The sequence below is a fragment of the Lineus longissimus genome, chromosome 14 (assembly GCF_910592395.1).
Source record: "Lineus longissimus chromosome 14, tnLinLong1.2, whole genome shotgun sequence".
Lineage (NCBI taxonomy): Eukaryota > Metazoa > Nemertea > Pilidiophora > Heteronemertea > Lineidae > Lineus > Lineus longissimus.
The window spans coordinates 7,089,905-7,104,084 of record NC_088321.1 but is presented as its reverse complement, the minus strand read 5'-3'; the positions used below and the strand labels follow the sequence as shown (position 1 = coordinate 7,104,084).

At 40.7% G+C, this 14,180-nt stretch overlaps 2 protein-coding genes across 13 annotated transcripts in view; one reads left to right on the top strand and one right to left on the bottom strand.

Moving 5' to 3' along the window:
• Positions 1 to 14,180, bottom strand: part of LOC135498617 (uncharacterized) — a 138,978-nt gene that overhangs the window by 58,979 nt on the left and 65,819 nt on the right. The gene's annotated exons all lie outside the window — the stretch shown is intronic.
• LOC135499226 (uncharacterized) overlaps positions 1 to 14,180 on the top strand; it is a 64,303-nt gene that overhangs the window by 29,226 nt on the left and 20,897 nt on the right. Inside the window, exons 8-10 of the mRNA XM_064789887.1 lie at positions 7,830 to 7,970; positions 8,217 to 8,343; positions 12,093 to 12,288. Of these exons, the coding sequence (XP_064645957.1) occupies positions 7,830 to 7,970; positions 8,217 to 8,343; positions 12,093 to 12,288 (464 nt within the window). The remainder of the gene's footprint in view (positions 1 to 7,829; positions 7,971 to 8,216; positions 8,344 to 12,092; positions 12,289 to 14,180) is intronic.

Sequence of the window (14,180 nt, the reverse complement as noted above, 5' to 3'; positions counted from 1 at the left end):
CCCTTTGAGTTGAACTTTGGAGGTTTGCACACATAACTCATCTGCCATCACGGCCATTGCTTCTCCCAATAGAAAAGCTAGGTAATTTTAAACTAAATACGATTCAGAAAAGGCTCGCGTTATGGCTTAGACATTTTATTAAGGGTAGCTTTTCACTGATCAATGCGATGCATGGACCAACGACCATGACCACGAGTTCACCTAAATTACTTCCCTGTAACTTTGGCTGAATTGTAACTGAAATAAAAATACTCCGACAATGTTAGTTCTAACAAGCCGAGTAGAGAGAACAGCGAGCCATGGGCAAGATCGAAACTGAGGAAAAAAGAAGACGATTGAGAAATGTTGGCCATGTTCAGCCGAAACGGCCAAGGAAGTACTGGCTGCATCCAATTCAACATGTACAATGGAACAAACCGAGGAGATTCAAGATCTTAAAGATCTTGTGATTATTTCAAGGCTTACTTTAGACTGACATAACAAAATACAATGTCGTTTTGCAGATTTCATTAATGCCGGTGTCACCTCTAAAATGGTCATTCCTAAAAAGAGAATATCAATATGGTGTAATTAGCCTTTCCCCCAAAATGAGAGAAAACAGTCGATAACTTCACGTTCACGTGTAAGTGCTATGTTCTTGTGATAAAATGTCCAGAAACAGACACTCTAAGCTTTTTTTATTATCTGATCATGATCCAGAAGTATTAAGGTAGCAGGAAGGGGTGGGCATTTGTGGTTTCTAAGTGTGAGGGGGTATAGGGTGTCTGTTGACTGTGCTGAGACTAGGCATGGTGCCAGTCTCTCTTAAAGCACAGTCAACAGACAACCATGCCGTCCCGAGCTTCGGGCGATATGGACCATTCTGGGAAAACTCAATGAGGAAGGTATGCTCATTAGCATAATCTATTATTAGCCCCTGCTCGAGGTAATCTTGCGCAGTGTTGCTTCTGCCCACATACATCGTGCTTGAAAACGTCTCGTACAAAGAAAGTCTGGCATGCGCCAGGCTAATAAGTAAAGAACTTCTGGCTGCGCGAGACTACTGTGATAAAAATGATCATGCAGACACTCTGTGACGTAGGCATATATTTTTTACAATTAAAAATGCTCTCAAAAGACGACATGGAATGATTATTAATCAACATTTCCTGAACTATATACCATCTAATTATCACTTTACATAAATAGGTCGGCGTTAAGTCGCGCGCTTTTCTTTCCTCGTGACAATATACAGCAAAATATTTACAACCCCATAATCGCGCTATAAGTCCATAATGAGATCACGGTGACCCGTTATAAATGTTTCGCCATCTTCGCTATTTTGCCGCTACGCGGCGCGTTGGGTCCTTGCGTCGAGGTATGAGGGTCATGCATCTCAGAAACATATATCAATCCGTCACTGTATACATGGGTCGAAAACGGCGCACCGAGGCAATTATGTGAAGACTTGCCAGATGGCCGAGAATCAGGCAAGCTTTCCAGCTAGCTGAGCTGGCCTGGCTTGGGAGAGAAAAAGGTTACTCAGTAAAGTTTGAAAAACTGTGTTGTTGGAGTTTTTCAACGAAATATAATTGTGTCCATCTGGTAATCACGCTCTCCAAGTATGATTTGCATCACATGCAGCGAAAAATGCTCCACCTGTTGGTCATGTGGATATAGCGAACAGATTCAATGAAATGGCCAGGGCCATTGTGCTCACCTCATGTGGAGGAAAGATGGATAAAGAGCATTGTATTGTGTCATGTAGTGTTAGGTTTGATGTAGGTCCAAGCAATTACAATTTCCCCAAAATGGCCAATTTACAGTACATTCGACCTCTGTGACCTTGCAAAGTAGGTCAAATCAAAGAAGACCCGGGTGACACATCGAATGGTTGTTAGAATTAGATTTACCTATGATATAAAATTGGTGCCAATCGGGCAAGTCATTACTAGGAATAATGGCATTTTGAAGAATTTAGGATTTGGCCCCCTCCCTGGAGGCCAAACGGCAAATCAGATCGCACCAAACTTCGATACCTGAGATCACCTGACCAAGGGGTACATGTGTACTTAATTTGTGATCAATAGTCATTGCAGTTAAGAAACGTGCCATAGTTACGGCCTGACGGCGAATTTACGCCATTTGACCTCTGTGACCTTGACAAGAAGGTCAAATTAAAAACCTGTGTGACATATACTGTATGGTGGTTAGATGTACCCATGATATCAAATTGGTGGCAATCGGGCAAGAAGTTAAGGAATAATCACATTTTTAAGGTTTTTGGATTTTGCCCCCTGGTGGTCAAGTGGTGAATCATATTGGACCAAACTTCAGTCCCTGAGATCACCTGACTAAGAGGTAAATGTGTACCAAATTTGGTATGAATAGTCATTGCAGTTTAGAAACGTGCCATCGTTACATCCGAACGGCCAATTTACACCATTTGACCTCTGTGACCTTGAAAAGGAGGTCAAATCAAAAACCCGGAGGATATATGATGCACCTTTGCTAGAAGTACCTACCATATTTTTTTCAAAATTTCCCCACTACTATTAAGGGAGATATTGCATATTTTCACTTTTAACGTTTGGCCCCCTGGTGGCCAAACCATGAAACGAATCGGACCGAAACTTGGTCTCCAAGGTGTCATTACATAAGGGTACATGTGTACCAAGTTTCAACTCAATAGCTCTAACAGTTACGAAACGTGCCCTGCTAACGGACGACGGACGACGACGGACGACGACGACGACGACGACGACGACGACGACGACGACGACGACGACGACGACGACGGACGACGGACGCCACGGTATGGGATAAGCTCACCTCTGCTAAGAGGTGAGCTAAAAATGTGCTTTGATTTTATGCGTGCATTACCGAGTATCTCGCCGAATTATTTACTTCAAAATAAATTGCATGTCTTACTGTCCATTCTACAGGAGCGAACTTGTTGGCTGTTTTCTCTTTATATGTGATATAGCCATTCTCCCAGGGCTTGAATTAGTTGGGTTAAACTCCCCTCTGGAGGACTGCGAATTAATCAACCAGAACCAGAACTAAATATCAAGATAAGATTCTCGGCTATATAGTGAGCTGATTGTCCAGGGTGAGGACATAATACAGCTCAATCGTGATTTTATTTCTGCTAACAGGCTGGCCTTGTTTCATCTATTACTAGTAGTATATTACAAACATTAAACATGCAAACATTTTCGAGGCGATTTTAGCATGATAGGAAAATTAATGGGTGTCCGAATTTTTACCTTGCTGAGACCGAGCGTTTATAATTATAGCATAATGCTATTATGACAGATTCAGGGCTTCGTACTTGTACGTAATTTGCGTATTTTATACGTAGACAGAATTGGTTTCTACGCTCTACGTTTTTTCTCCAAGTTTGTACGTAATTATTTTTCCTCAAAATACGCTAAATAAATGTCAGAATACGTTTCTATAAAGTGTGTTCTATGCGTTTTTTTTGTGATTTGTACGTAACCCACCCCGTGCCCCCACTCTTTTAATTCAGCCCCCTCCATCCGACCCTTACAAGTATTGCCGACCTGCCGGAGTTTCCTGTGCCCGCGTGCTTTCTCCATGGTTACTCCATGTACTCAGCCTCATTTGGCGCGCTCCGAACTTCACCGACTGACCGCCGAACAATCCCGAGTCCGCCATTATCGCCGAGCGCGGTATTCGCAGCAATGTGACAGGTACGCAGTCACCGATAATCTGGATTTCCTGATTTCTAAACGGAATTATGCCATCCATAACACCCCAGGTCAAGTGCATATTATGTGCAGAAGCGAATATCAGTCAAGATTCTTTTTTTACAGCATGATATTTGAAAATTCTTGGCTTGAATGGCACCATGTTGAACGCATGAGCGTATGTCAGTGACCCTGTGGCGTGTGCTATGTAGGCCTACATGCATTGACATGTACATTACATAAACATGCTTCTTGGTTTCAAATGTTTTCCGTGGGGATGATTCCTCCTTGATTTTACATGAATCTCAAAACTATGATCTGCTTATTGTAGTGATGTACAAGGATTAAATTTTGATAATAAACTGCTGAAATTAGTACATTACGTTGTTGTTTATTTCTACACATTTTGTTAGTAATCTTACACATAAAATTCCTTATGTCTACACAATTTTTAGGGAAAATACACACATTTTTTGGAAATCTTACACATAAAATTTTTTTAGGGTAAGCAGCCCTGCAGATTGATAGATAACCTGCTAAAACTGTAACTGTTACTTTGATTTGGTAAGGTAGGCTAGATTGTTTACTGGGGCCATGTAGTTAGCTTCATACGAGTATGGTGGCACGTGACGAAGATTTCTCACTATTTTCGAGATTTGAAAAGAAGTGGTGATCGGTATTAGTTATATTTTCACCCTGGAATAATTTTTAGTCAATAATGATAATATCTCCATATTGAATCCTATATAACAAATACACATAACTATCCGCGGAACCAACTCTCATGACACTTATTTATTTTTCCGATTAATTATGCAAGGAAGGGTAAAATAAAACCTCTTAGGGGTTAAGCAGACAACCAGAAGTATGGAAAAAGCTCTTGGGTGGAATCTTTGGGGTATCCTCGGGGACAACCTTAGTAGGTCATGTAAAGGGTGGACTGTGCAAGGAACCTGCCTTCTACAAGTTGTTTAACTGTTGGGTGACTTTCCATTAATTTCATTTGAAAATTGAGGGCTTTATACCTCGTGTTCTGACCAAAAAATATTTTTTTGGGGGGAGGGGCTGGAGGCATCCCGTATTGCCCTACTCATGGAGATCATGATAGGTTAAAATATCCTTTTTTATGATTAATTGCGGCTTTGCAGTGTCAGTCATGAAAATAAAAGCACGCTAAGAGGCATATACATGTCTCATAACGAATTGTTTAGCAGCTCGCATTACCGTTAAAATAACAGTTATATTATAGCCTGCTCCGTATTGTCCCATACTGTCCTGTTTAGCCCCGTAGGAACTTATTGCTCCACTAAAACCTTTATTTCCCCACACCTGACAGATATATCTAGGTATGGGAGAAACACTGTCCCAATTTCTTCTGCAAATGCATCAATAAAATAATCATCTGTTGTGTTCAGCACATTTTGCACTCAGTTGATTTTTTTCCTGTTAAGTGTCCCGAAGTGTACCATACAATAGGGACCATCGTAGTCCACCAGAGGGACTAAATGTATTTTGACTGCGACAACAACTGACCTCAGTTTTTACTACATTGGCCCTGGTTTTCGTTTCGATTCCCATGTTTCATCAATAGATTTGAATTTTTCATATTTAGTTTATTATCGAGAAAAGCAGAAATACATTGTAATTAAATTAGATATTTACATAATTTTACATAATTAACAAAGTTCCCGCGACGAAATGAGCTTTTCCAGCCTGGTAAAACCATGCGCCTCTCTGCGAGATCTCGCGATATTTGGGTGGTCGACCATCGCTCCAGTCAAACGTAGCAACAATCCGACCTTGCGTCAGGAATTGGCGGAGGCGCAATGTCTTGGGGCGAGGCTGGAGCTTTTACTCATGTAAACAATAATGGCAGAAACACAGGCGAGCCTTGCGCCATCGTTCATATCAGAATTGAACAAAGCCTTTGGATCTCGATGTCACATTGACCACGTTTGAACAACATCGCGCGATATGTCGTGAGTTGAAAATTTTACTGGAGTGCTGACTACACACCACTGTCTTATTTATTTTAAGCCATTTTCCCTTCGATATCAACCGACATAACTTTTTTTCAAATATCTCATTCGAACCTAATATCTGTAAGGTCCCAGGGCATATAATCGAAAGAATTATGGCAGGTGAAGACCATTAACATTTCAGTAATTGGGGGGGGGAGGGGGAGGGGGGTTCTGAAGTATTGGGGGTAGTTTTGTCCTAATTTCACCGTCTGCCAGGGCGTGACAGGGCTTAATTGGATGCCCAGGTTCAAGCTGCTGTGCATATCTGGCTCCGACAAAGTTCATTAGAAAATTCGGCAGGAACAGCTTTAAATCATGATATCAGATTAACTACATTCCGATTGCGCTACTGGGCAGTGAGACCACGCATTGATTTCTTAAGTACTACTTTCGATCTGCGATAGACGCTGATTGGTCAATAAGGAATGCGTGCGAAGCCTGCTGGCCGGAAATTCGAGACGTTTCCGAAAAAAAATACCTGGCGGGTGATTTCAAGCGTTGTTACAAGAAGATTTGTTCCATTTTATGGGTTAATACGTGTATATAATCATTGATAAAAGTTGTTGGTTCACTCTAAAAGGTGATTTCAAAGTGCAGATTGTGATATAGTGCACACATTTAACGTGGCCATCCTTCAAACGAAATTATCACAGGTTGCTGCGGCTGCCGATTTTCACCTCATATACGTTGTTTGTCCCACTACTCATTGCAAACTTCTATCGTTAAACGAAACAAGTTTTATATGCATTGCTTCTAAGGATCCTACACCAACACTGGACACAAATTAACATGATTAACACAATTTTATCAATAAACTTATCTTGTTCCAATTCAACCGAATACTAAATTACAATAAGGGGCATAAAATACTGCCAATAAGGTTCATACTGATAACAGGAATAACAAAATATGCTTGAGCCATCGAGCCGACTTTACCGCCAGATGGGCAACAGGTTACAGTATAGAATGGTTGTCGCACGTCTAAAATGACGGAGCGACTAAAGTGTCGGTTTTGAGGGTCCAAAAACGCCGGTGCCCGAGCCTAAAAAATCGGTAATTTTCCGTGCAAAAAAATCGGTGGCCACGCCAAAAATGATTGACCTGTCATCCCATAAAAACGTCAACATTTTATGGTGGTCCCATATATCCTTTTCTACTGCTTGCAACTTCGTCATCATGAATATCATACGTCTTCATATAACCCTTCCTTCCTTAATATATCACCATATAAATAGCGAAGAAAACATCTTCCTTAAGGAAATTTAAGGCTGTTACACCGGCAGTAATGAAGTTTACTGTTGAGTTTCTGTGCTGCAAACAGTCGAATCCGTTAGAACAAGGAATACAGAACAGTCTATCGAGAACAGGCAGTGCACATGACGCTGTCCCATTTCACTACATCTAGTTTTCACACGTTCTTGCGTCATGATGCTTCCGTTACAGTGCGAGCTCAGCAATATCGCAAGGCACTCGACCTCGTCTCGCCACCACCCTGCAAACAAATGATTTTCATCGCAACGGTTTGCAATTATGACTACGATTAACGATACAAATACCTCTCTTCTCGGGGTAAAACCGGTGATTGCTGACGTGTGACTTGATCATTGCAGGGCGCAGCTAAAACCGATTCTTTACCATCGCAGAGATTTTTCTCGCATTCTATTGTGATCGCAGGTCGCAGCAATGAAAACCGCCCGGTTGCAGGACGCTTTAGAGTTGATATTTCAAAATAGGAAAAGGATTTAGCGAACTGTATGTCTATTATGAAATTGTTTACATTTGCAATATTATGGGTTTCAAAAAGAAGCCACTATATAACGCTCAATCGAACTTGACCAGTAGGAAGTTTCTATGTGGCGACTCAGCCGGGAATCAAACCCACAACCTCTTGATCATAAGACCGACGCTCTGCCACCTGCGCCTGTAAGGGTATTACTAGGGTCTGCGGTGCAACAAATTTTAATTGCTAATCAAGTAGTTCCCGGATGGAGAGGTTGACCTATGATGGCAACCGAGAGCTCACAAAAGTTGATTTTGCCACATGTGGTCATGGTCGCATGTTTCTGTGACAGAAATCGTTAGTTAATAATTGTTATAAACAAATTTCATTTTGCAGGAAGATAAAGACTTTGAGGTTGAGGTGAGAATAATGCGCGAGCTCAGTCGATTCGACCATCCGAATATCGTTCGGTATTTCTTTGAGCATATTGATGTGGATTCCGGCAAGTTTTACATTGGAATGGAATATATGACCGGGGTAAGATCCAATTACTGCAAACAATTGAATTAGTTGCGTGCCCAATATATAGTCAGTCTCTGGTCCGTTTTGAAAAGTGCCACATTCCCGAACCGACATACGAGTCTGGGTAGCTCATTAATTTGAAGGCAATAGTCAGCCTGGTGTGATGTGTTTTACAAAATAATGATCTTCAAAATATCAAAACACGTTGCGGATGAATTTAGCAACTACCATATACTTAACGATTGATTGATTGTTTGATAGGGATCTTTGGCAGGGAAGATTAAAAAAACACCTCTTCCTGAAGATAACCTAAGGAACTACACGCATCAGATACTCTGTGGCGTTAAGTTCCTCCATGAGAAGCACATAGCCCATCGGGATATCAAACGTAAGTAGGCCAAAACATGATCAGGTTGATAATATAAAAATCAGATCGGTCAATATCGTTAACATCTCTTTAAATGTCTTAATCCGTGAACATGACATATGGAGTTCAAAGGTTTTACAAGTGCTAATCTTTAAATGCGTACCCCTGCAGTTAATCTTATAAATGATTCGAACATAATCAAATTCATGGATTGCAGCTACTACCAGTATATTCGCCAGAAAAAGGCATCGAGCATTGAAAAAAAATTAAATGAAAAGTTAATGAAAATGATTTATTCAATCTGTTTGTGCCGATGTCTACTCGCAACTTTGAGTCGATTCTCTACAAGAATCGACTTTAACTTCAGTGCAAATCCGCCATCGGTGACGTCATTAGCGCCTAAACTATTTCTTTTAACTCGCAGTCGTATCCCTTTTTACACGCGTTAATCTGAAAACCGTAGCGTTTTTACTGAAAAAGACGGTTTTAAGAAAGAAAAAAAGCATGAATGCTTTTTTTCTTTCTTTCTGCCCATATCAGCAAACTTGATGTCCCTGTGTAGCTCCTTCATTCTTCTTTTTATGAACATAAACATATCCATAAAGTCAATCACACAGAAATTTTAGTAACCCACAAGAAATATCAGCCTTTTTGTCCTTCAAAATTTTCCGAAGAATAGGCAAGAACATATGTACACAAACAAAATTTGGTGAAAGTTCCAAAATCCACTAAGATGCATTACTGATACACCAGAACTGTCTGTAAGGGCCAATATAGATACACGAATAAAATGTAACTTTACCTACAGCAGTGATGTGATTTGATTTGATTTGATTTTACCCCATTCTTAAATCGGAGTTCTCAGCGCAGACGATAGATCACAGCTCAGAGTGCCATCTACGATCAACTGACGAAACTACAAATGATTGGAATCGGAGCAAAAGCGATCTGGCAGTTCTTTCCCGAAGCCCCGCTAGCTAGCCTGCTGGTGACGCAAAAATTACAGCGGGAGTTTTAAACTGCGAACGTGTATATACGGTCCACGGCTTTTAGATCAAGCATGCCCTACTGTATACAGTCCGCGGGCTGAAAGAGTTAAGCTTGATTCGAAACACCTTTTTTCAAAAAGACTAGTTAAACGTTAAAATCAGCTACTAATATTCTTTATCAACTTGATGAGCTAAATAAATACGATATAAATATAAAACAACGCATAAATATAATGAAATGTAACATTATTTCAAGGAAAACTTTTTTGCAGAGGCCCGACCTCGTCGCAATCACCGTTTTATCGCAGATTTAGCTAGTAACGTGATCAGATACATGATGAGACGTCACGCCATGATATAAATTCATCAATATAGCTAAGCGACGTTTTACAGATGAGTCACAAGTTAATACTTTAAAGAGGATTTTGCACCTTAGCACGTTAGCCTACTTTTTTACGTCTTCACCGCATGATAAAATGAACCTTCTCCATCCCCTCCCCCATTTCCTGCCTAAAAGTCTCGCGCAGATCAGCTTGCCATGGGTTCAGCCAAATGAAAATGTCGACAAGCAAGGGCCTTCAACAGGGTTCCAATCAGAAACCAGCGTAAAATTTGCTGATGCATTTAATTGCTTTGACCTACTTTGGGGCAGGAAGGGCATTGTATTACTTGTAAAAAATTCACTACAACAACAGAAAACAGTACATTTTTCTATAGTTATTTTATTGTATGTATTTTTGATAATTGTAATATAGTAAACCAGACAGCCTAGAATGATGGCCATGCGTCTCGTATAGTACACTTTGACCGTAACCATTTTAAGTACTAAACAACGTTACTTGTGGGTATTTGGGAACGATGAGGATATGATATTCTAAAACACCTGGATTTATAATGAACCATACTTTATAGTGTAAATGCACTAGGCGCCAACGAAGCCTCGTCGGTCTTGGTCTACAGTTTAGCTCTACCCTTGCGGTTTTGGTGAGACACCTAATGCCTCCAGTTCGGTATCAATTCCTTAAAGCACTCCGAAGTTAGCAATAATATGAGGTTGGTTATAAACGCGTAGTATGTCACCTATAACGTCTCATTAGTCAAAACTGTGCAGTGAACAAGTGATTGAAATCGCACGCCGGCTCATGACGACGTTTTTGATACGGATATTTTCGGCACGCCCTATAGGTGTACTTGATTTATGCGTAATCAGAACGATATTCCAAAACGGCTTACTGGACTTTGCGCAACGAAACGAAACGAGCGAAATGGAGGAGCGACCATTATATTTTACCCCGGTACGTCAAGTTCGATACATGGTGTCAGTCACCAGTATGGATGTGTTTTCCATTATGAATACGTGTTTTTAAAAATCAAAATCATGAATTTCCTTTCCACTAGAAGAAAACGATGACGACGTTTCAGTTTAGGAGCCTAAGTTTTGTGGTCCCAATGGCCAAATTAACCCCTCATTGGCTGATAAGTCGATTCACCAGTCACAAATGGTCGAAAATGACCCCCCAAAACTTCAGACCCCCAATCTGGTAATCATCACGGTCAGCCCACAACAAAATTTCTATGGTTTGAAGATCTAACCCCGGGCTGTATTATCTGCCTGAAATTGATTTTCATCGGCACGTCAGGTAAAAATCTATGGGGCGCTAAACTTGACCAATTCAACTTTTTAATGCATTAGCAATTTGATAATAAATGTAGTGTGTACCCATAACCGCTTGAGGTCTGGACTTAAAACTTTGTTTACAAATTCACACCAAATTTCGTTTCAAAATTATTCTTTGTTTGGCACCAGGGGGCGTAATGCAAAAAAACATGAAACAGACGATACGGCCTGTAGTTTTGTTGATACGAATCGTTTCCTGTATGGCCGTTACAAGCTGTTGTCTGAATATGATGTGAACCTGTTTACCGTTCAATGCTGCTCCCTGTGACGCTGTACCCGCAAATGTTCAATGAAAAAAATGCTGATAATGACTTACACGGCTTGTTCGCATCGTAAACATAGTGGTACCCGGGTAAACTGTCTTTGCGTTTGGCCTAATTTTACAACGATTACTCCCCATGTAACCACGATCTAGGATGGACAGGCTGTGTATTATGAATAGGAAAGTCACCTAGGGACCGTTGCGTAGAATACTTTTTTGGCGAAATATTGCGCAAAGTCCAGTAAGCCTTCCAAAACACCTGGGTTTAGAATGAACCGTACTTTACAGTGTAAATGCACTATGCACCAACGAAGCCGCGTTGGTTTTGGTGAGACAATCAATGCCTCAAGTTCAGTATCAATTCCTTAAACCAATCTGAAGTTAGCAATAATATATGGGGTTGCGCGGTTATAAACGATCAAGTGATTGAAATTGCATGCCGGCTTATGACGAGATTTTTTTGATACAGACATTTTCGGCACGTCCTACTTGATTTAGGGCTGTGTAAAACATACAATAGTCACCGTGCTAGATGTTTATCAATTAATCCTATATCAGGAATCTTAGATACTTTCAGCCCCTCCATCTCTTACATATACAACTTGAGATGACAGGCAGCTATCTTTTTTTTCTGAATAATATGATATTTTTGTGTTATCGTCAAAAATACTAATTTTATATTTCTGTGATCTCATTCTAATCACAGTCATGATGGGTAATAGCCAGTCTTACAACATTGACGAGCTGGGTTTAATAATAATTGTCTTCTATCCTAAATCATTTCTGCACTTACATGTACACCTGTTTGCAGCAACGCAATAACAATTATCATTTTACTCAGCCGCCAACGTCCTTTTGAGCCTCGACAACCCCATTATCAAACTGGCGGACTTCGGAATCTCGAGGAAGCTCGAAGCCAGTCGCCTGACCCATGGAGCAACAACAACTGGTATAGGAACAGTTCAGTACATGTCACCGGAGGCAACAAGGGGTGAGGACGACGAGAAAAAGGGATATGGCTTAAAGACAGATATCTGGTAAGACTAAAATAATGCACTGCGTTTATTTGCTTTTCCTAATTAGTTGCAATTTTATTGCATCCCCACTGTTCTCTGTGTATGCACTTCGCATGGGTACATTATACTTGATGGGAACATGTCACTGGCCATTGTTTTACCTTTAACGTAATCCTTGTTGGTGACTGGGCATCACTATAATTGTGCTGAAATGAATATTAGCAAAAGTAATTTTTTGCATTGTTTTCCTAGTATTTCTTCTTCAAACAAGGAATAGTAGTAAAAGATGGTCGTTTTAAATTCGAGTATAATAATGATATGATATAATGTTTATCAAATTAGAGGCCATTATTTTTAGTGTTGAAACCTATACCAAACCGTTAACAAATAGAAATTAACGATGGGAATTTTTTCTAACGCGAGTACGGTGTTGACACGATGCGAACTACTGGTATTTGTGAGTTTTTTGTCACTTCGACCACTTGTGCACTACAGTCACCAGTGCCACTTTGGAAAACGTACACGATTCATTCCCTGCTTAGCAATGTTCTATCACCTTCCGAATAAAATCTAGTGTACGCTGGGATTGCAATATCACACACTTTATGTAAATTCCTCGTTCTTTAAGGACATTTTGATTAAATATTTTCCTGTCTATATTGGAGAGCGAATATCAGTGAACACACCACGTGAGACCATTCTTCACGAATGAACCGAATTCACGTCTTTAACGTAGAAAATTCGTAGATTTGTAGACTTACTTCTCACAAATGTTCGAAATGTGAATTGTTTTCATTGACTTACAGCCTCTATGATTTACACTGTGCATCCTAAGTATGTGCGCATGCTGCACTGTAACACTAATTGTCGATCAAGCCTCCAGTCTATGATGTATCAGCTCCAGAATCTGAACTAAGGAAAGCGTATGGGGGTCTACCCATATTGGTGCACGGTGCTCTATAGGTAAAGCACGAAAGTGAACGCATGCATGAGGATCATCTACCTCTTTCAAAACTGATCGAGTCCAATTTATCTAGCAATATTCTACCAAATATATATACTGTAGTTTCATGAAAATAACACCACTTCATTAACAGCCGGTGTCGCCGCCCCTAACTCATAGGGTGGCGAACAGAGCTGTTGAGAAGGCCGATCATTGGCTGGGATTCCAGAGAGGGTTGTCCAGGCCTCATATCCAATATGCTTCAGTTTCGAGTCCAATCCTTATTGTTTGGGTTGTTGAAACCGATTCGTAGGTCTCCTATGAATGGGATAATGGGATCGGGTCTTTGGCCATTGTACTGAGTGTCCCAGAACATTTTCAACTAATCGTCATTGGTAGTGTAAAGGGTGTCCCAGTGCTAATGGCTGATAGTGTACAGGGTGTCCATGAAAAAAGTCCAACTGACATATTGGCTTCTGCTGGTTTTAGGGACTGACCTGCCCTTTCAAAGTGAGGCACTGCTCAGGGAGGTAATGGAGCATGTCTTCGGGTCTTATCATCCCTTACCAGCTCAGTCGGGCTTTCAAAGATACTTTGCAGTGCGAAATTGGTAAGAATGAGAAGTTGTCTGTCACATATCTGGAGACAAAACCGAACATCCCTCTGAATGTACAGTCTTGTCCGAAGTGATCAGTGAAGGAATAAAAAAGAACGATGCAAATCCCGATTCAATTTTTTTTCAAAGCTAAAGATACACATTATCAGATTGTCCAGCTTTCAGAATCGTACCCACAATCATTCACAACACCCACAGTCAATTCAAGTCCATCACAATGTCCTCCTCGACTACATTCACGAACTCTGGTCCATCCACGGCAGTCTCCTCTTCTTCCTCCAAGATAGCATGTGGTCCAGCTTCGATTGGCCTTGGTCAAAACGATGCTTCAAATCAGTTGACGATAACGTCCTC